Consider the following 22115-nt stretch of genomic DNA (forward strand, 5'->3'; position numbering starts at 1 on the left):
GACTATTATAATTACTACATTTAGAAAACGAACTCGAATATACTATTATACAAAACAAAAGCCAATACATCCACGTGGTATGTTTGTCACTAAAAACATAATATAATAATATTTTTTTCACAAAGGAGTAAAAGTGTAGAACGAAAAAAAAAAATACAAAATTGATCAGCAAGTCATTTTCGTTTTGTTCGTTGTAAGAATTTCAAAAATGAAATCAAGATTTTTAATGTCACCATTAACCGTGTACCGTTACCAGATGAATAATTATTAATAAACAATAATTAGACAGAGGCAGAGCTGGATTGATCATAAATTAAATTCGCTATGCTAATGCCATTCGATTTCTTATATTCACTTTCGCTTTTGCTATCACAACCCTATTTAAATCGAGAACTAAAAGAGAGGAAAATTAGCCGATAATAGACGTATGGAAGTGATGAGAACGGCGATTGACATAATATGAAATTTGGACTCAGTTAAGCATCTAAGTAGGATTTTTGGGAATGCGTGAAACGGCAAAACGACAGCTCGTGTTAGGAATACCTGTTGTAAAAACGGTTTTTGCACACCCACTATATTATGAACGTGCAGGAGAAAGATGCTGTTTCGAAAGGAGTTCATTGAAAAGACGAATTTGGTTGTACTGCGGCCAAAATAATTTATGTTAAACGCGACTCTAACATGCAAAATTAATTTCACATGCGCTTTGATTTGGTTCCGTGACGACGAAAACCGTATCGATCCGGTTTGATCATTCAGACATATTATTATTGTGTACGAATAATTCCGTATTTTCAATTAATTTGCACGCGTTAATGTCGGTGCCGTTGTTGGATAAGCTCTAAGTCGAATTGCCGGAATTACAGTGTTTTATACAAAAAAAAAAAAAACAAAAATCTATAGGTATATTAATTGTATGCGTAAAGGATAGGTTAGGGGGACTTGGTCCAGTGCAATGCCCTTCGTTAGTGTGTTGGGTATTATTAAACCCCACATGATAAGACATTGTGTGATATTAAGAGTTATCAAACTAGATCAAATTTTCTTTTCCATGAAATCCTTCTTTCTATGTTACTTTATGATTAAAAACCGTTTTGGTTGATAAATAACCACACGTTTTACTGTTATTGTGTTTTGAACTGAGTGATGTCGATAATTGGGTATTTCAAACTCCAACACATTATTCATGTACCAATTTATGTTTATGGTACCAAAGACTTAAAAAGTGAAGACGATGACTGAAAAATTAATTTGTCTACTGACGAGTGGTTAAACCTAAAAGTGATTATTTTATTTTGAAAAACAACATGTTTTAAGCAAAGGGTTTTTTTTTAATTTTATATTAATTCATTTAAAAGTTCAATACCAAAAATAATATTTCCTGTTAAAAATGTTTACTAAAAATTGTTTTTTGTAGTGGTAACTTAATCCTATACATGCAAATTGTTATAAAATTAAGTTGTATAAATATTTAACATTATTTTCAAATTTGTTTAAGATTTGTCGTTAGTTTACCTTATGGGGTGTACTAAACCCCAACACACTAAAGGCGGAAATAACTAGCAACACACTAACGAAGGGTCAAATATTCTGAAAAACGAATAATCGTTTGAATAGTTCAAGCAGACCTCTCCTAAAATTACACTTTTTCAACGAACAATTTTGAGAGTAATTCGAACGAAATTACTCTGATTCGGTTAGGTACCTCATGGCTGATATCACACTTAAGCAGTGCCGTTTAACTACACGTTAAACGTCTGGCACCAGATTGACTCGTCTGAGAATCCGGATGGTTCTTAGCACGATGACGGGCGCTTAGATTTTTTTTTAATAAATAATTATCGTTAAGGGCGCCCGGTAAATTTCGAAAATGTATTTGTTTAGGTTTACCCGCGAGATTTAAGAGCCACATAGACGACAGGCAGTCGTGTGCTTATGTCATCGCAGTGTAAATACACATTAACGTGTATGCAGCAGGTAATAATCGTTTAATGGACGTCCGTCTCCTATACTTTATTGCCAAATTGGCTTTTAACAACAATAGCTCGCCGGTTTAGCATAATAATAATGTATTATACCTATTATTATGCGCTTACGGCCGCTTGCATAAGACGTTAAGTACTAGGTAACAGATTACACTGACGGCTATAGATTAGGCGGCAGTGACTATTTAAGTGAGTTTTAACTTTAACGGCCGAAAAACATGGTGCATTGCGAATAATATGGCAAAAATCGATCAACGAAAAGTTTGTCCATTTTTTTTGTAATTTAAATTACCGGAACGTTTAAGTCTTATTGTTTTTTAAAACGGTTATTGATATTTTTAACCAGGAGAAACATTTGAATCGTGTGAAATGTTCAATAAAGATTAGGAGTGGGTGGGTGCTATAAAATATATTCATGACACGTATGTCTCTCGTTGAAGAGGAATAAATTGTTATTTACGATTCACGGATACTCCAATGGACATTAGTCATCACATTCCTTTGAATTTTTTTGCCTATTAAAAGATAAACAAAAACCTACATAATATATGCCGAGTTGTTCATCATTCGAATAAAACGTTATCTGGACAATCATCTAAATAACACATTATTCAAGTAAAAATTATTCGAATAATTTCAAAAAAAATTGATCGAATAATATAAAAAATAATTATTCGGCTAATATTCTATTCGAATAATTATTCAAATAATTACAAATCAACAATAACTAATCGAATAATATTTGATTGAATTATTCAAATAAAAGTTATTCGAATAATTTTTAAAAATATTATTTAAATAAGTTGTAAGTGCTTTTTTCAATTGATTATATTTTAAAACATTATTTCGTATAAATACAATATGTCATAGGGTTTAATAAGAAATTCATTTTTTATTTTTATACTATAGTAAAAAGTTAAAAGAGTTTAAAAGTTAGGACGGGAGAGAAAGTGTGGTTGGGAAGTGCGCGGTTGGGAAATAATACTACACTCCATTTTTCCTTCTGCCTTAAACTTGAAACTTCAATTACTTTAAAAATAATTATCCAAAACTGGTTATCGACCAGTCAACATTTGGCAAAAATATGGACAATTGAGATCACATTGTATAAAAACACTATTTAAAGCAAAAAAATGTAGTTTCTTATTAAACCCTATGACATATTGAGCGGTTCGAAATTCAATCGGTAATTCATTTGTCGCTTTTCCCTATGGATTTGTTTGATGCTATAACGATGTTAAATCATTGTGCTGGTATGTGTATATGTTTTGAGTTAGACTCCAAACACCAGCCTGTTTATTACAGATCCCATTCGGATCTACAATCAATCGACATATTTTTACGAATTCTCGTGGACCGATTTGCCAAATTCGTTGTGTCCCTTTTTCGTTGCTGTTTTCTTAATGGGGTTTTTTTCGGGAAGGGGGTAATAATAATTTAAGACAGGCTTACCACAATACAGGAGATGCGGTCCGCACGCGGCCACGGACAACGGCGATGTGCCATCGACGATTAGACGGTGTAATCGACAAAATAACAATAAAAAACGCACAATTTTTCGCACGTTTTAATTATTGTGCACATTTCTCTTTCTCGGCGGACCGTATAAGGTCGCCTCGGGGAAGTTGCGACATTCGGTGTTTTTTTTCCTTTTCTTTCGGGCTCGTCTGTTTTGGATACGCTGCTACCTTGCCTCGCGGGCAACCCGGCACGAACGGCACACGATGGTCCGACAAATTTTTTTGTCACAAAAGAATAGCCGCCAACCGAAGGATAAGTAAGTCATGTTCGCGGCGCGTTTTTCGTTTGTGAAAAAAAATTTTCCAACGTCGAATCGATCGGACAGCGTGTGTAGACGTTATTATTTTATTATATTAAATACACCTAAGCGGTTCGTCGTGCTCGGGACGAAGGTAAAAAACGAGGCGATTGTATTATTTTATTATTGATATATATATGTGTGTAACGGCGCACAAAGTCGGACCGCGTTGTGCTTGGACCTTGAAGACTCGGCCGTTTTTTTTTTCGCTTCTGCTCCAATCCCAAACGATATGATCACAACATAATATTGTATTAAATTACACTGTACACCGCGTCCTTATTAGGTTTCCCTCGAGTTCGCTGGACCATAACAAGACAGAAATAACGCACCTTAACGTGTACACCGATTACGGTTTACGTTATTGCCGTTGTTATCTGCGAGCACAGCCATCCTTGTGCGCCAACGAGACCGAATGACTATATCGACCTGGATTTCAGACTGACCGGTTCACAGTTCACGGTCGCGGGCGTGTGCTCTCGAAAAAATCGCTCGTTTACTTCATTGTCGGCCGAGACAGAAAATTGTCGATAATAACCGCGACCGTGGTCCACGGTCCTTTCCACAACAGCTAATACTCGGTGCCCAGTTGTGAGAATGTGTGGATAGTTATTATGGTGGTCTACAAGCTGTACGTTGGCAGCTGACTGCTAAAATGAATGGGTGTACTAGGTTAGGTGAGATTAGGTTAGGTTCTTCTAGAAATTCTTTACCACCTATTTCGATCATTCTTTCTCTCCAAAGTGAGTATTTTTAAGTTTCGTTATAGCATCAAAACAATCTATTGGGAAAACCAATTTTATTATACAACGGCTTTGGAGTAACTTTTGTTCCATAAAAAAAAAAAAAAAAAATTACCATTTTTCTATTAAACTTTCGGTTAAATTCTGATAAGATAATTAAGGTTAGGTTAGAATTAGGCTAGGTTAGGTTAGATTGAGATTAGATAGGCGAGGTTAGATTAAATTTAGGTTAAATTAGATTATATAGGTTAGATTCGTATTAGTTGGCTTAGTATAGGCCTCATTGCGAAGCCCAAATGGTCGAGTATTTAAAAATCCGTTTATACCGTCAAACAGGGCCTTAATAAAACGTCTAGGCAGCCAACCAACAAAATACAGTATGTATATAATACATATATATATATATATATTTTCTAAACAGCATCCTCGATCAATAGGTTAGTTGAATTTCTGTGAAGTCAGATTAGAATTAGCACAAGGAATCTGCAATGTTTTAGAGAGGCTGCGATTTGTTTTCAAGCTTATGGCCGACCAATACTGTTTGGTATTATTAGATTTGAGCCGATGGTTCTCAGAACTTCGGCAGTGGAATGTTACACTTCCGTAAAATGCATTACCTATCTATACACACACACACACATTGAATATTATGCTCATCGCGGGTATAAGGTGTCCGTGTTCATCGCTGTAGGTTCGACACAGCCGTGGAAAGTTGACAAACTGGTCGGCAAAAATAAATAAATAAACACATAAAACGACATAAGTCCAACACTGGCGGAAATAATCCGACAACGGAAACCGAATAAGTTTTGTCAGCGGCAAAGCGCAAAACTAAATGGCAAACCTGTTTTCGAGTTGAGTCGATTATTCGTCTCCTGTGTGTTATATATTATTATTATGTAGTGTGTGTGTGGGATTTACCTTAAGTCCGCTCTCTATTTCACCAATAATAATAATAATAATATAGCGAACTGGCAAAAACACCGTGTACCGTCTAATGTATACCGCAAATTAGGAAAAAGCGGATGAGACGCGGGTATTTCGTGTGGAAAACATATTATTATAATTATTATAAGTGCTACTGGTGTACCGCTTATGTCCGTCTAGACACACTTGACGCGTTACCGACGGCACTCATAATATTAACAATAATAAATACTGATATAATAGATTCTCGAAGAGAAGACGACGAATTAGATAACCGAAAACGGCTACATTGACACGTCAAGTGAGTGGACTGGACAACAAAAAAAAAAAAACGTTATTGAGACCTCAAACGTGTACACGGTCACGTACAAAAGATATCGTGATGGTGTTATTTTTTATATTAATTTTAATTTTAACAAGCGGTTGTCTATAAATCATAATTATTTACAATCTCTCAAATAAATACTTCATTTATAACACGCAAAATACGGTTTGGACCACATTTCCCAAAATATCCATTTGTCTCGTATCGAAAGCAATATTTTAACCAATACAAAGATTTCCTTGACCATAAACAGAGTTGTGCAACATTCGAATAATATATGCAAAGTTGGTCATCGTTCGAATAAAACGTTAACTATTTTTTTATTCGAATAATTCCAAACATAATTATTTAAATAATACTTTATTCAAATGAAAAATTATTCGAAGAATTTCAGATTCAATTATTCGAATAATTTTCAAACATTATTTCACTAGTTTGTGAGTACTTTTTTAAAGTAATTATTATTATTTTATATAAGTATAACATATACACTACAATAACAAAATTTATAAAACCAGTATAAATAAGAAAACAATGTTTCATTCGAATAACTGTCAAATTTATTCGAATAAATTGTGAAATAATTATTCGAATACATTTTTATTCCAATATGAATTTCCACAACTCTGCCCACATGGGATGGAGATTTTTCTTTATTTAGCTAATTTAGCCGTTGTTGTTTTAGGGCTTAGATTTTAAAAATTTGTCTGTAGTTAGATCTAGAATGGAGCTATAACATGTACAACACTGTCAAAAATCTGTAGTCAAACAAAATTGTACTAAGAAAATTAAGGAATTTCTACCTTCGCACATTCGAATCGAAACGTTTTGCAATGTTGTTGGTTTACCTGTCGGTGACAGACGGAAAGACATTGTAAAGTACAATAATAATTGTGATTGAAAGAGCTTAACTACAAACACAACCCTGAGCTTCAACAGAGTGCCCACGACTGTATTAAACACAACTATTAGGACAATATTGTTGTCGAGTAATATATTTTTTCTTCAAACGTCACTACTGTTGACTAGACTGATTATATTCTAGCAATAGCAATATTATTACCTGGTGACAGCGTACACGTGAGATTTTCTGTACTGGTTGATGGGATAAACAGTGGCCAGTGGGTCGTCCGTCGGAGTGGCCGGCAATTGCAGCCATTTGTGCATTTCTGAAGACACACATCCATCACACCTCAAGTATTGCCTGCAAAAATATTATCCATGTTAAAAGGCACGAAAAGCGCACAAAAGTAAAAAAATATAAATACAAAAATTTGATTTGGTTTCGCCGTTAATTTTCGTGTACCGACAAAAAAAAATAATAATAATATTTACCTACACTTGGAAATAATTATATCTTAAATAAAAAAAAAAAAACAAAGCGAATTTGTCTTTGTTTTCTTCAATACAATTTTTGTTGGTCGGTCGCCCGAGCGTGACGACGAGCGTGGAAGTGTTTTTTGTTTGTGTGTCAAGAACAGGCTTAACCGAATTGATAGAATATATAATATAAAAAAATATTATTTTATATCATATATATATATATATATATATATATATATATATATATATATATATATATATACCTACGTTTGCGTAATTCGTCAGTTTTTATTCAGTTAGCAAAATATTGTCTGTCGGCTGATTGGCACAGAGGAATTATTATTGCCAAAATACTGTACCTATTGTATAGGTCTGTAATGTAATTTATAGTAGGTAATAATAAAACGTGATCATAACGGGTTGCAACGGATATTGCAACCCGTGTTTTTTTCTTTTATTTTCGACTTTGATTATCGGTATAGAAAAAAAATACCTAATATTTATTAAGCGTTATGGACATGTCACGGGGCATTGATATCGTTGATGAATGTGTTTATTATAAATTGTAATTTAATATAGTGCCACGTACATATCACATTGGCCAAGTAACCCAATTGCGTGTACTTAAAGGTACCTTATAAATCGGAATCGAACGAGAATATTTTATTTTGTATTAGTATTTACATTGACAATGATATTGTGTATGATTTGACTTTCTTTTACTTCTCATTAATTTTTTTCCACATTAACGCTCAACGGCTTTTGTAATTTGACATAATATAAATGCACAGTATCTAATAAAAATAAAACCATTATGATTAACTAAAATAAATCAGAATAAGAATTTAAAGACCCAATTTCGAGTTGATGTCGCCGGGATTTAAACGATGTCAAGTTTTGGTGCTGAAAAATAGTTATAATTATTGTGATCGGGGTGTTCAATATTTGGTTGCGCTTTGTGCTGGGCTTAGTTGGGTGATGATATTAGGCGACAAATATAAATATATAATTGTGTAAAATTTAGAAATTAGAATCTTAAAAATGTTTAATTTACGTTACCTATATTATATGTGTAATATTAAAAATTACACGGCTACACAACGATTGCATCAACGTTGAACTATGCGGATAAATAGTAGTCATAGGGTTCGGACGTTGATTAATGATATTTGTCTAAATGTGAAATATGACTTTCACGCTTGTTTCGAACCGATCAACATCGTCACACCGTACAACAATGCACAATGATAATATTAATGTTATAATATACCGCATAATATATTATGTCAACAATAACAGTTGGTCACTTTTTTTGTTTCGAAAATAAGCGCTCGAATTCTGACTAGGAAAACCAATTATCGCTCTAAAGTTCAGAGGTGGTTCCACTTGTTTCTCGAGGAAACGGTTTCGGTATTCCGGTAGGAACCCTTCTCCGATCCTGTCAAGTCATAAGTCAGGCGAACAAAAAAATTCAACTCCAACCTGTGAAATGGACACGCATACTTGGATTAAATCTCAACCCCCCGAAAAATGGATTATTTTCTTTATTAATTTTATTGTTATTATTATTTTTATTTTAACAGTTATCGCTTCTGTACGCGCTTATATTGGCCACGATTAACAATTATTATTACAACCCGCCGATTAGCGAGATGCCGCGAGACGTTAAACTTAATTAACTTGAGGTCATCAAGATTGGGAGACGAGTCGTGCGATATGCTAAAAGTAATATTGTAATGTATACACAAAAAATAAATAAATAACACAAATTCATCCTAATGATGAAAACGTTGTGCGCGGATCGTGTGCACGTGGGTTACCTACTTTGGGAGCTCGTGTCCGGGATAATCCGGGCGATTTAATCCCGGAATGAAAACGGCGCTGCTGTTAAAGATCACTGCACACTTGGTTGTAGACGAATTTATCGCCAAGCTGTCGTGATGCAACAACGCGAGTCGGTGTCTGCCCGTTGGAGATTGCCGTTTGTGAACATAACCGCAAGAAAACGTGTAATCGTTACACGCGTGAGAAATTATCGTTATTTGCTAAAAGCCAACCGGGGAGAACAACAATGATATAAGAATATAATATACGTTTCCATACAGTCCAGACGCAAGTAGACTACCTACCTAGTACGTCCCGCAAACAGGTGGGCGAATCCTACAGGTGGGACATTTTTCGAGAGAGAGAAAGATACGGCGCACAGTGTTTTCAATTGCTATTTTAGCTGGTCAAAATTCGTAAATGATATAAAATTGTACTAATATGAATAAAAATAAGCCAACATACTAATTTTATTAACAAAATTACAGTTAATTATTCACGATAGAATAGAAAATAAATATTGTATAAACTAGAGAACGTTAATGTAAATAAATTATAATAATACATGGAATGCAATATTTTTACTGTGTGTGTAATAATAACTTGAACTAAATATTATTATTCTTAATATTTATATGTATTTTTTTTTTTATGTTATGGCTTCAGCAGCTAGGCTATTATTATTATTATATTCAATAAAAAAAAAGAAACATTGAAGATAAAAAAAAGTGAATTGTTAAAATGTATAACGTTTAAATTTAAAGTGTTCTGCAATTAAGAGTTTAATTACAAATTGTAATTAAAAATTAGCAAAAAAGCGGCGAGATGCGGCATTTCTAATTTAGTCGATTTTATAGAGGAGAAAATTTAGAACATGACCATATTAAGTAACAACCTCTAATAATCCCTAATTTTTTTTGCCATGCTATTTGATTTAAGAAACATAGGTTTTAATACTGCGTTTTACATTATATAAATAATTACCCTTTCATAAATAATACTAATATCTGCACCGCGTCGCTCAAAATCGTAATTTTAGTCAATACTTACCAATTATATTGATCTCCATTTTTTGAAAAATAAAAAATAAATCTAGTATGGTCAATAAAAGTAATAATCTCACAACGGCCAATGAGTATTTCCAAAGAAGAAATGAACGATTTCTACATTTCTGTGACATAGTTATGCAGTATACGTGTAGTATAAAAGTCGATAAAACGTTAGCGAGTGGTAATTTAGCTTTCTAAAACTTATGAAGTGTACGATAATTATACTTAAAAATAATATCAGATTATAGTAAAATTCTATTTTTGGCCAGCTACGATAAGATTGAAAACACTGTGCGGCGGTAGTGTTCCCCTTCGCACTCCACAGATGTATTAATTATTATTGTGATCACTGACCCCTTGGTGTCTGCCCATAGTTTCTTCCCAGGTCGCATCGAATTACCTTTGCGAAACACGATAATAATATATCTTAAATAGACATTCTCGGCGTTAATTCCTCGACAATTGTCACGGCCGAAAAAAGCTTGATTGCATTGAATAGCAAGCACTATTATAGGTATATATATATGTTGTAAAAAGATTATGTTATTCTATTATCGCGGACTAATAGGTTTAATGCGAACACTGCAACGGTCGGTTTGCAATGGTAGCAAAACGCATCGATTGCACCATAACCTTGTGTGTCCAAAGTTCAATCAACCCAATGTCGTCAGGCAGTACAATACAAACTTGTATATTACATTGTTGTGACATCGGCGGACAATGATGCGAAAAAAAAAGTCATTAGTCCTTTTCACCACACGAAATACCGTCCCCAGGCGCATCTTGGCATCAGGCACACAATATGTTATCGAGCAATTTTTGTACACAACACGAGATGAATATATCTTTGCTATATTTCCCGAATGGCGGTCAATTACATTTTTAATTCACCACAGGCTTTACTCGGAAATGCCATCCTGCGGGACAATACGGCCGTGGTTAATACTGCAATTGTTAAGTCCCACGAAGACTCAGCTTTCTTGCAGAGTGACTTAAATCGCCGTTTTAATCGGTGTGAAGTCAATGTATCGCTCACGTTTCTATGTTTACTTTATTTACTATAACATTGAGTGTGATAGGCAATAGGTGAACAAAGCAACGAAACTCTAAGGAATTTCATAAAAGCTGCTGTACAAATTTTAAGAATCTCAATTCATTACGTCGGGCTTATAGTCGGTTTAATTTAAATTATTGTTCAATGGAGTGGTCACCTATTTTAAAAAGCCAAAAAAGACCGTTGCAAAGGATCATGCGTTTGTACACTGCCTTTGTGTTTGATTCCTAGGTCGCATCATTCTTCCTCCAGTCCTATCCTTGCTTCTTTAAACCTTGATTCCCTCGGAAATCGAAGAATTAAAGTTGAAAGAAAAAAATTGTAAGTTACTTAAAAATAACGTTAACTGACAATTGTATTTTTTTACTGTTGTCATTTAATCTTTTCAGTTCCAAGTATCATCTCATAGCCAAACGTTTATCCCCTATTTTTTGAGCCTGGATAATGAACAAAGTCTCCAATGTCCCTTCTTACTGTAAGCTACTATATTTTGCCGATGATAGAAGATCGCATGACTTTGCAAGGAAGTTTAGACAAATTAGTCAAGTGGACTGTTTCTCGACGTCGATACTATTGACAAAGACATTTGTGATCTCGGATTCGTCCTTATCTCTTCTGCAAGCCCAAAAGGTTGTATCGGCCATGTCACTTGTAAATCATTTGAGTTGCTAGGTTTATAAAGAGAGTGGCTTGTGAATTTAAGTTTGATACCTGTTTAAATGGTACTATTCTGAGCGCCAATACTCGAGTGTGGTTCTGTTTTCTGCCAGTATACTGTCTACTGATTGAACGCGTTCAACACAAACTGCTTAGCAAAATAATCCACAAGTGCTGAATCTCCAGTCGCTAGCCGATCTTGCTGTAAAACCGATTATCTTTCTGCATGTCTACTTCGGAGTTCCTGCACGACTTGACCGTTACATTGACCTTTTCTTTTTTGCCTAAACAATGAAGCAATAGCTGATCGTTGCACGAGAAAGGCCAATTTAGACGCCGCCTCCTTCACGCATTTCGAATAAATTGCCTTGTAAGTGCGTACAAGCTGTTTTTCATTTTGTTCAACTCTTTTGGACGTATGTTTGTTTTTGTTGTTTTCGCGTTTAGATGGATATCATAACGGCGTTTCTCGACGTAGGTAGACGATCCGACGAGGCGTTCGAGATTAAACGTACTGTGGTGTTACACCTTACCTACAGCATATTATGATTATGTTTTCTCGCAAAAACCTCCACGTGACCATTTCCGACGTTGTTGCGGTACCGCATAATGTATTGCCGTGGGAAGCTATGTCGTTGCCAATTGGAATTCCCGTTTTGCATCGGCAAGCAAAACTTTCAACACTGCCAAACGAATCTCAAGTGTAGTATCCGTGTCGTATATCGAAGTAGAAAAATAAGTCGATATTTTTACTTAAAATCGAGAAAAACGCCCAAAACATTTACACATTTTTCCATTTAAAATTACAACACTCTAAAACTTAATAATCGAATTAGTTTCCCATTTTTATAGAGTATTCTTCAGACGTAGGTAAACGTTGACAAAACCAAAACAAATATTATCAAACCTTTCCCCTTTATGGTATGGACATTTTTTCTTTATTACGCTTTTTTACTACCACTACTATTACAATGTAACCTGTGACCTCCTCCTCCCCACTACGTCCCGACGTGACCCTACAGTACTGACTAATTATTTTATCGAAACAAAAATAAACCTGGGTCTACACCGTGATCTTTTTAAACGGTGGGTTGGATTATCGTTATTTAAATATGCATTTTATACTTTAGAAACATTGCAGGCATATATTTCAGTATGATAGTGCTCGGTTGCGAGCAACGAACAAAATATATGATAAATGCGTTTAGAAAGCGGTCCAGAAAAAAAAACTGTAGCTCTCATACCGATCCAGACGCGAGGGTTTTCTGCTGGTAAATCACAAGTGCGAATGCATTAATAAGCTGGTTGTGTGACATTGTACTAACCATCTTTGGTTGTTTCTCAACGTCAAGAAATATATTTTCTTCAAAATGATTGTACAGAATGTTTGCGTTGATATAATATCACTATATTTCTAACTAGATTTGACACAAAAGGGTAGCTTCTTCAATGGGAGGTGCTCAATAATTACACTTTTCTTAGTACTTCTTACTACAAGTAAATCGGTTATAAAACAAATGTTGAGCGACCATTAATTTTGATTCAAAAAGCCGCCTACGGCGTACATCCACTTTCGCTTTGATCGCCCACAACTTCACTACTTAATATTTTTAGTGAACAAAACGCCCAAGTCTCTGCGTAGTATACTTTAGTCACATACTTTAGTCTGGTCAGAGTTCGTCCGAGTCGCTGTAATTGGCGTTGAAAAACGTTTTGGATAACCTTCGTTCGCTGTATATTATACATATATATTTTTTTTCTCTAGAATAAGTCAGAGTTAATAATATACTAAGCTAAGCGTTTTTTGAGTAGCTCGATGCAATAACTACAGCGTTCACACTGCCGTTCTTGATTACTCAAATTAAGACCCCTGGAAGGACGAAAAATCTGTCGAATGTCTTTACACATAAATAACGATTTTTGTTTTCAGACGCCTTAAAACAAAGAACACAAACGTGGACCATTCCACGCAGTGGCGGATTTACGGGGAGGGGGGGGGGGTCCATGGGTTCTGGACCCCCCCCCCAAACGCTGATATAATGTTTTATTTGAAATGAAGTATATATTTAATGTAATAAAATAACATGTTGAAGTATAATTTTTTGATATTTTAAAATTTTTTCAATTATCTTATCTATTCTTGTGTAGGCAAACGGAAGAGTACCTACTACCTGCCCCTATCGAAAGCTTGTATGTGTATTAGCCATTCGCATTAAATTGCTGATATTATGTTAAATTATTGACGATTATTATAGCTACAATATCTGTATTTCCAGTAATCGATTATGTTGCGATAGTGAATTTATATGTATTTTTCCTTTTAACAGTTCTTTTAGAAGGGACGATTATACTACTATTTTATACTGAAATACTAGTATTGACATTTGACTGACGCGGACATACGGTAACGCAATACGAGTAGTCGAACTCGGGAATTTACAAATTGTCTAAGCTTAATTAGTGAAATTCGAGATTTCTTCATATTTCCCAAACGAAAAAACGTTTTATCACAGCAAATCCTAGATTCTTCTTATGACACTACAAAAAAAAAACACTGAAACGTAGTTGTGAAACGAGGTGGATTGAACGATACCACGCAGTGCATGATTTTTTAGAGGTTTTCGAATTTGTTGAAGAGTCTTTCGGTGAAATATCGGAATGGAATGATAGTGATACTAGTGGAAAGGCACAACGATTGCGAAAATCCATGTTAGATGGAGAATTTATTATTGCATTATTAATTTAAAAAAAGGATTTGGAAATGGGTTTCCTCTATCAAAACAATTGCAAAAAGTAAACATTGATTTGAGATTAGCAACTAAATTAGCTGCTGAAACTCTAGAAGAAATGAAGATATTTAGAAATACTGCTCAAAAAACATTTCAACAAATATATACAGCTGCACTTGATTTAGCTGGAAAATTTCAAGTAGATATAACAAAGCCTAGAATTACAGGAAGACAAGTATAGAACGAACATTCAAACAAAATCCACCGAAGAATACTACCGCATATCTATATTTATTCCATACGTGTTTATTCTTACATTAATGAACTTGAACAAAGATTTGTCCATCATAAAAGTACACTTTATAATTTTCAGTCATTATTTGAATCCGAAGAAAATGAAGATAACTTCATAAAATTAGCCGATTATTACAAAGATGATTTGGAGTCCATAAACCATTCGTTATTATCAACGGAGTACAAATTATGGCAAAGAAGATTAAAAAACATGATGGAAAAACCGGAAAACGCACTCCAAGCTATGACTGTTTGTAACAAAGAAATATACCCAAGTGTCTTGAAATTATTCCAGATCCTTGCTACTTTACCAGTCTCCACTGCATCAAATGAGCGCACCTTTTCAATTTGAAGCGAATCAAAACATACCTAAGAAATACCATGACTGAAGTAAGGATAAATTATTATGTCAAATTTAAAAAAAAATTATTTGTAAAATTAATTAATAAAAATATTATTTTTAGTTAAATTTCAGGCTCGATTGAACGGCTTGGCAATGATGTCGATTCACAGGGATGAAAGCTGTTTAACAGTTGATTCAGTATTAACCGAACTTTGTAAAAAAAAAAAAAGAAGAGTCGATTTTGTTTTGTAAAATAAATATAATATAATATTTAACATTAAACTTTATGTGTGAATGACGATATGTTTTATAAAATAAAAATAAAAATACAGGCAACACTTTTTTAATAGAAACAATGTCTTTGAAATATATATCATTTTTCAGGACCCCCCCCCAAGAAAATGTTGAAAATCCGCCACTGATTCCACGCGAAATTGACACAACGATTTTTCACTCATGCTTCTAATTTTCCAGATTATTGTACAGAGTTGGACACATTATTTAATTAAATAAAAATTTATTTGAATATTTCACAATTAATTCGAATAAAATATGTTTTTCTTATATAAAGGGTGTCTTACAAATATTTGACAAATACATTTTGAAATAACTTTTTATCTAATAAATGTTGGTAAGTTCTTTTTTTATTAATTCATACTCACTTGTGCTATAACACCACGGTTCGTAATGCTCTTAACTGTTTTACTTTTTTTAATATATATATATTTTTTTTTAAACTTAAGATAGCCATTTCATTAGGAATAATTTGCTCAAAATATTGACTAGTTGACAACCAGTTTTGGAAAACTACTTTTAAAGTTATTTCAGTTTAACGCTTAGGATGGGACGTGGAGTGAGGTAGAGTAATATGCTTATTCATAACGATTCGAATAATTTTTTATTCGAGCAATAAAATTTGAAATTGTTTGAAAGATATTTCAATCGAATAAAATATTATTCGAATAATTATTTTTGAAATCGTCCGAATAACTTTTACTCGAATAATGTGTTTGATAGACATATATATATATATATATTTCAAGAGTTTTAATAAAAATATTCGCGAAAAATGTCGATTTCACGTACGTTGTTTTATTGTATAAAGCGATATTATGTTTTTTTTTCTATCGAAATAAATTATTATGTTATTAATAATTATTTGTGTCGTTGAACGGCTACTGGGCGTCTCGAACATAGATAGAAAAAAATAAAAAATAATCAAACTCCCATGTGTGTGTGTGACATTAAAGTCCATTATTGTTGCGACGATATTGTGAAAGAAACCAAAGGCAAAATATTATTATTGTAGTCTCCACGGTATTATGCACTTATTGTGCGTTTTCCACGAAACGCCAGTCGGCGAAAAAAGCCAAAAAACTAAAATAAAAAACTATTAAGTATTTTTTTTACATTGTTCGCGCACGTCGGACAAAATGGACAACAGGTGGTGTTATAGATTTTCGCATAATATATTATTATTATTATTATTGTTATTACCGCGTTTAGTCCGTCCCCGTCTTGTGTGATACTACAATAAGAGGAGGCTGCCAAACAATAATTACACCACACGTACACACTATATTGCGGTTTATTTTATATACCTATTTGTATTTTTTTTTTCTCCTTAGCCCGTTCGTTATATTATTATTATGCTTGCAGCCGTACGGTCTACGCGATAGCGAGTATAACGAACTGTACGGAATTTTTGTCACCTTCACTGTACACACACGAGCCCGGCCGGAGGCTTTTTTATTTTATCATTTTTTTTTTGTCCACGCCCCGGGCAACAATAGTGTTTTTCATTTCGTCGACCGGACCGTGTAGCAATACGGCCTACGATTCAAACACTTTTCGTTCGATGTCGCCTCGGAATGGCTATTCAGTATTCTATTTTTATAACGCACTATTATTACAGCCTTAACAGTGCAACGGCGTGCAGCTCCTCTTCGACTCCCGCGCAGGTTTACGGTTTGCTTTTGTCCGGTCGTCGAGTACGTTGAACTTGAAATAATAATTATTGTTATATTCGAGAAAACTTTGTCGAAGCAAACGACATACCGACGCCGCCGCCGCCCGAGTGGGCTTAATCCGAATTATACAGGCAGAGTTGTGCATCATTCGAATACAACTTTATCTATTTATTATAATCGTCTAGATAACACGCATTACTCGAATAAAAGTTATTCGAATAATAATTGCAAACATAATTATTCGAATGAAAACTTGTTCTTATTATTCGAACAAAAACAGCGCATAGATGAAAATCGCTTTCGAGATGAATTTTTTGATGGTACATATTTTGCTAATTATCAATAAAAATTGTTGTGGAGGAAATGATGCGCACAAAACACCTGTTGCCCAGATACCTGTTGAATATTGATTGGTTTAAACGTAGTTATCTGGAAATCAATGTAGTAAGTCTGTGTAGATAAAATCGAAATGGTTCCTAATTTGTATGGAATATTCATTACAATGAGTACTATCGATGAACGTTGACAAAGCAAAAAATCTATAAAAAAATCATCAACCCCAGAATAGAGGGTGGAGTTTTTTTTTTTTTTCGAGCAAAGTTTTAGGGACATTTAGAGTTTACAGAGAGGTTGGAAAAAGTTAGTTTATTGCTTTAAAAACAAATTTGTTGGGAATCAATACCTTTGGAGTTTATTATTTTAGTATGTTTATAAAATATTCCAAGTTTTAGACAGTTATTCCGGAATACAAATGAAATTAGTTGTGTTGATTTAGATTAGCGTTTTTTTTTTCTATTAATCCATATCTCTGAGAATGGGAATTGTTCAAGCCGGGTCCAATCTTTATCTAGGATGGGCCGAGTCCAAAAAATTGATGTCTCATTGCGGTGCAGTTGTGATCTCAAAGAAGAAATCGCCGACTCGATGCAGATGAGTATGACTTATTGGGCCGCAGGATATGGACAGGTTACATATTATGCGGTGCGGTTGTGCTACATGATGTATTACCGTTGTTCTCGATGACAGTTGTTATTATAACTAGAGTGACATAACGTTGCTGTATAATAGTAATAACATGGCAATGGTGTACGATTGTTTTCGGGGCACCGAAAACCCCGTAAAGGTTATCAATTTCACGCGGTCACACCTTTCCTCGAGCTAAGCCTTTCTCCCGGTCTCCTCTCGTTTATAACACACGGCGAGATCGTTTAGCTGTGTACACCTATTGTCATCTCGACGAAAGCGCTTTGTAATGCCGGTATGTACTAGTAGGACATAATTGGCTCTTAAATAATCCTAGCGCTGATTATTTCTTCCGGACAGTTCACTAACAATGCACATTGAGTGGGTACTTCTTAGTGGTTTTTTTTTGCTTCGACCCGAACCTGAAAAGGTATTGCTTTTTTTAAAAATTTTTTTAAATGGATATGTTATTGGGTTGGATACGAGAAATTTCTTGTAACCATTTTCGAGTAAAACTTTCACTCGAGACAGATAAGTGATCAGATATAAGAGACAAGAGATAATTGATAAGATATTATAGCTGATAGTCACGAGACAAGTATTAAGAGAAGTGATAAGAGATGATAGGTGACACATAAATGATTCAATGATTTTCCGTGGAGCGAAAAATATAATTTGGTTTTTTTTCTACTATTAATTGTGTGTCTTGATGTGTTCTTCCTGTAGCAAGTCTATATATATCAAAAAGCTAATACAGTGGGGACGGGGGGAGGTTACAGGTTTATAACAGGAATTTGACCCCCCCCCCCCCCGAGGTTTTTTATTTCATCACTAGGTTATAATTATTACTACAAGTCCTGTAGCTAAACCGACCTGACCGTGTTGGCTATTTTTGTTTCAAGTTTATCACTCAAATAATAAAAAATAAAAACTACAACACAGCAAAACCTCGATAATGATAACCGCAACATTCGTGTAGTGTTACTTACTAATTAGCAATGTTCCATTTGAATCCGACACGGCGGTTAAGTCATAAAATATAAAATCTTTAAAAAAAAAATGAACAAAAAATATAATGACATTTGCTTTCGGACCGCCTTAACATTGATAAGATTGTTGTGTGCGGTAGTTGATATGTTTCCGCTTGATTTCACCCAACGTCTGCGCCTTATACCGCCAAATTAGTAAAAAAAAAAAAAGAATAACACAGAAAACAAATAAGATTTAGGTAGACAATACTATATACAGATTTTTGTGTATATTGTAGGTATAATATGCTATGGCCATACATTATGTTTTCCTCCGGTCTAAATTTCAGACTTAAAATCCCAAAACTACCTACGCTCTAAAAGGGAAATAAAAAAAAATAGTTTCCAACCCTTTTTGGGGCAAAAAGAGCTTACGGTATTCATTCGCTATGTCAATGTCTATCGACACTATAGGTGGTGTATATTATCTAAAGGGTATTAAGAGACAATTCTAAAGAGGTCCAATAACGCGTGACTTCACAGTATTTCCTAGCGAATCCAATAAAAAAAAACTTAACACTGGTCCCAAGACAACTTTTCAAATGGTTTTAATTTACCTTATTTACAAAATTATGAAAAAAATACCTTCTAGTTATTGTTCAATTGTTATTCGTGTAAAAAAATTAACAACAAGGCAATAAAATCTCCTCAATTTGTTTCTCAACATTTTTTTTTATAAACTGTTAAACTATCAAACAAAATGTCTACTTACAGTGGTGGTGAATCCATAATCTACAATAAATGTCTAATTATTGAACAGTAACAGTTATAAACGAACCGACGCGACGACGAGGAATAATATTTTGAAATAAACCTATTCGAAAACAGTAAAGATTATTGTCGGTTTGATTAACACGGACAGTTGTTGTGTGAATAGCAAACGATTGAAAAAACCTATTTTGTGTTGCGATAGTTCGACCAAAAACAAAACAAAACGCTCAAATAATCGACAGGAAACGATATCGGTTCGTGTGAATTAGATAAACTTAACGCGTTGGCATACAACAAAATATATTGTTTCGGCGTTGGCCGATTAAAAATGCTGGACATTTATCAATGGTGTAGAGTGTGAGTAATGCATTTTTCCAATAAACAACAGTCCTTGTCCTTCGCCTAATTACGTGAGTCGTTCATAAAGAACAAAATGTCACATTATTATTCATGTCCGCGCGCAATACCGCCAAGTAGTAGTCCGGACTTATTCTATAATATATTACATAATAATCCAAATACAACAAATCCCAAGTTGGTTTTGAAAAATTTAAAGGTACCGCATGCGTTAAGAGTTTAAATGTTAGGGTGGGAGGTGAAGTGCGCGCAGATAAAAATAATACTAGGTACCATTCCTCCTGCCCTAAACTTGAAACTTTAACAACTTCAAAAAAAAAAAAAAATAGTTATCCAAAACTGGTTATCGACACAGTCAACATTTTAAGTACATTATTCTCGATTAAAAAAGTTAATCAATTATATGCGTTACCGTTTAAGTTTCGACAGTTACCTTTAAAAAAAACATTACAAAGTACAATTTTTTTCGGTCCTCTGACTTTAGTGTTCTTGTGCAAAACATGTTGTTTTTTTTAATACTTGCTCTGTTATCCAAACATTCGATTGAACTCCTTAATACCGAGTGGAAAAGTTGGAAAAGATCCTCCGGTAAAAATTGAAAAAAAATATAAAGTAGGTATACCTACTTAGGCTAACACAGAACTTTATGGACGTTGATGGTATTTTGTATCATACGAATTCGTTCATTTTAATCAATTCAGGGATTTAAACGGTGTAAAAAACATTAAAAAAAAGTAGCTACATAAACGTTATAAAAACGTTTATTTTCGTTTCATTAAATTTTGATAGACAAGTGTGGTTAAAATTTGTTTAAACAACTTGTGTAAAACACGCAGGGTTGTGCAATTAGTTCTTATTCGAATTGATATTTCACAATTCAATCGAATAAAAAAATAATTTCCAATATCTATACCGGTTTTATAAATTTTGTAATTGCAGTATTTATTATACTTATACGAAATAATATTTAAAAAAAAAATATTATCCAATAAAACCACTACAAATAATACGTTTGAAAATTATACGAATAATTAAATTCGAAGTTGTTCGAATAGTTTTTCATTCGAATGACATATTGTTCGATTAAAAATGTTTAGAATTATTCGAACAACTTTTTCTTGAATAACTTGCTGTTTAGATGATTATTTAGCTAAAGTTCTATTCAAATGATGCACAGTTCGAAAACAGGTAAATAAGAAAAATTTAACTAGGAAAATTGTTTTTATAAAGTTCTATCTACTGAAAGACAAATTGTTTTCTCTTTTTATGTAACGGATAATCAAAGTACTGAAAAATTCACTTACCGTTGAAAACGAAATCAAATAGATAGAGAATGTCGTAGCTAATACAAAAAACCGACAGAACCAATTATTTCTATTGGCTCGAGTCACGTGCGTCGTTTACAAGCAATGTGTGATATAATAGATAAATTTGCCCGTTTTGGAATGACTGTTTTAATAGAAAACAATAGTAATAATGCTCTACTTGGTATAGTTTGTGTGTTGTGCACCGAAGAGTCACCAATTATCGCGATTTATCATTTGATATAATTCAAGCTTGGCTATTTCCCGTGTATTACATAAAGTCGTTGGGCTACAATATTAGTGAAACGGTGAGTTTATACCTACTGATATTGGTATTTCCAATTGCGATAGAAAACACAATTAACACAATTCGGGTTGAGCAAATGAATGTACATTTTTGAATCCAACCACGAACGAACGATAATACAAGATTGCTTTTACCTATTCCCGAGAAAATTTCAATTTTCTATTAAAATTGATACATTTTAATACTCGCAAAAACCACACGACGGTTGTGTTGACATTGTTTTCTCATATTAATTCTAAATGAAATCCCACACATGGAAATTTTGATCGTTTTCCATTACAATAGCTATTATAATCGATTAATTATTATTATTTTATTCGAATAAAACGTTATCTAAATAATCATCTAGATAACATATTGTTCAAGTAAAAGTTATTCGAATAATTATTCAAATAATTTTAGA

The 22115-nt window shown here is 33.7% G+C and overlaps 1 protein-coding gene across 3 annotated transcripts in view; it reads right to left on the minus strand.

The window, feature by feature from the left end:
* The window catches only part of LOC126845614 (uncharacterized), a 50253-nt gene that overhangs the window by 27467 nt on the left and 671 nt on the right, over positions 1-22115 (minus strand). Inside the window, exons 1-2 of one of the 3 annotated variants that reach the window (XM_050584376.1) lie at positions 21406-21855; positions 6863-7003 (exon numbers count right to left, since the gene is read on the minus strand). In XM_050584376.1, the coding sequence (XP_050440333.1) occupies positions 6863-6966 (104 nt within the window). In that variant the 5' untranslated portion in view covers positions 6967-7003; positions 21406-21855. Of the gene's footprint in view, positions 1-6862; positions 7004-16569; positions 16800-21405; positions 21856-22115 lie in introns of those variants that run through there. The other 2 variants (XM_050584377.1, XM_050584375.1) reach the window with 2 other exon arrangements.

Source organism: Adelges cooleyi, unplaced genomic scaffold, assembly GCF_023614345.1.
Source record: "Adelges cooleyi isolate 19-005CV unplaced genomic scaffold, UGA_ACOO_1.1 ACOO_flye_CR_arks_rails_tigmint_CR_PRNA_8, whole genome shotgun sequence".
Taxonomy (NCBI): domain Eukaryota; kingdom Metazoa; phylum Arthropoda; class Insecta; order Hemiptera; family Adelgidae; genus Adelges; species Adelges cooleyi.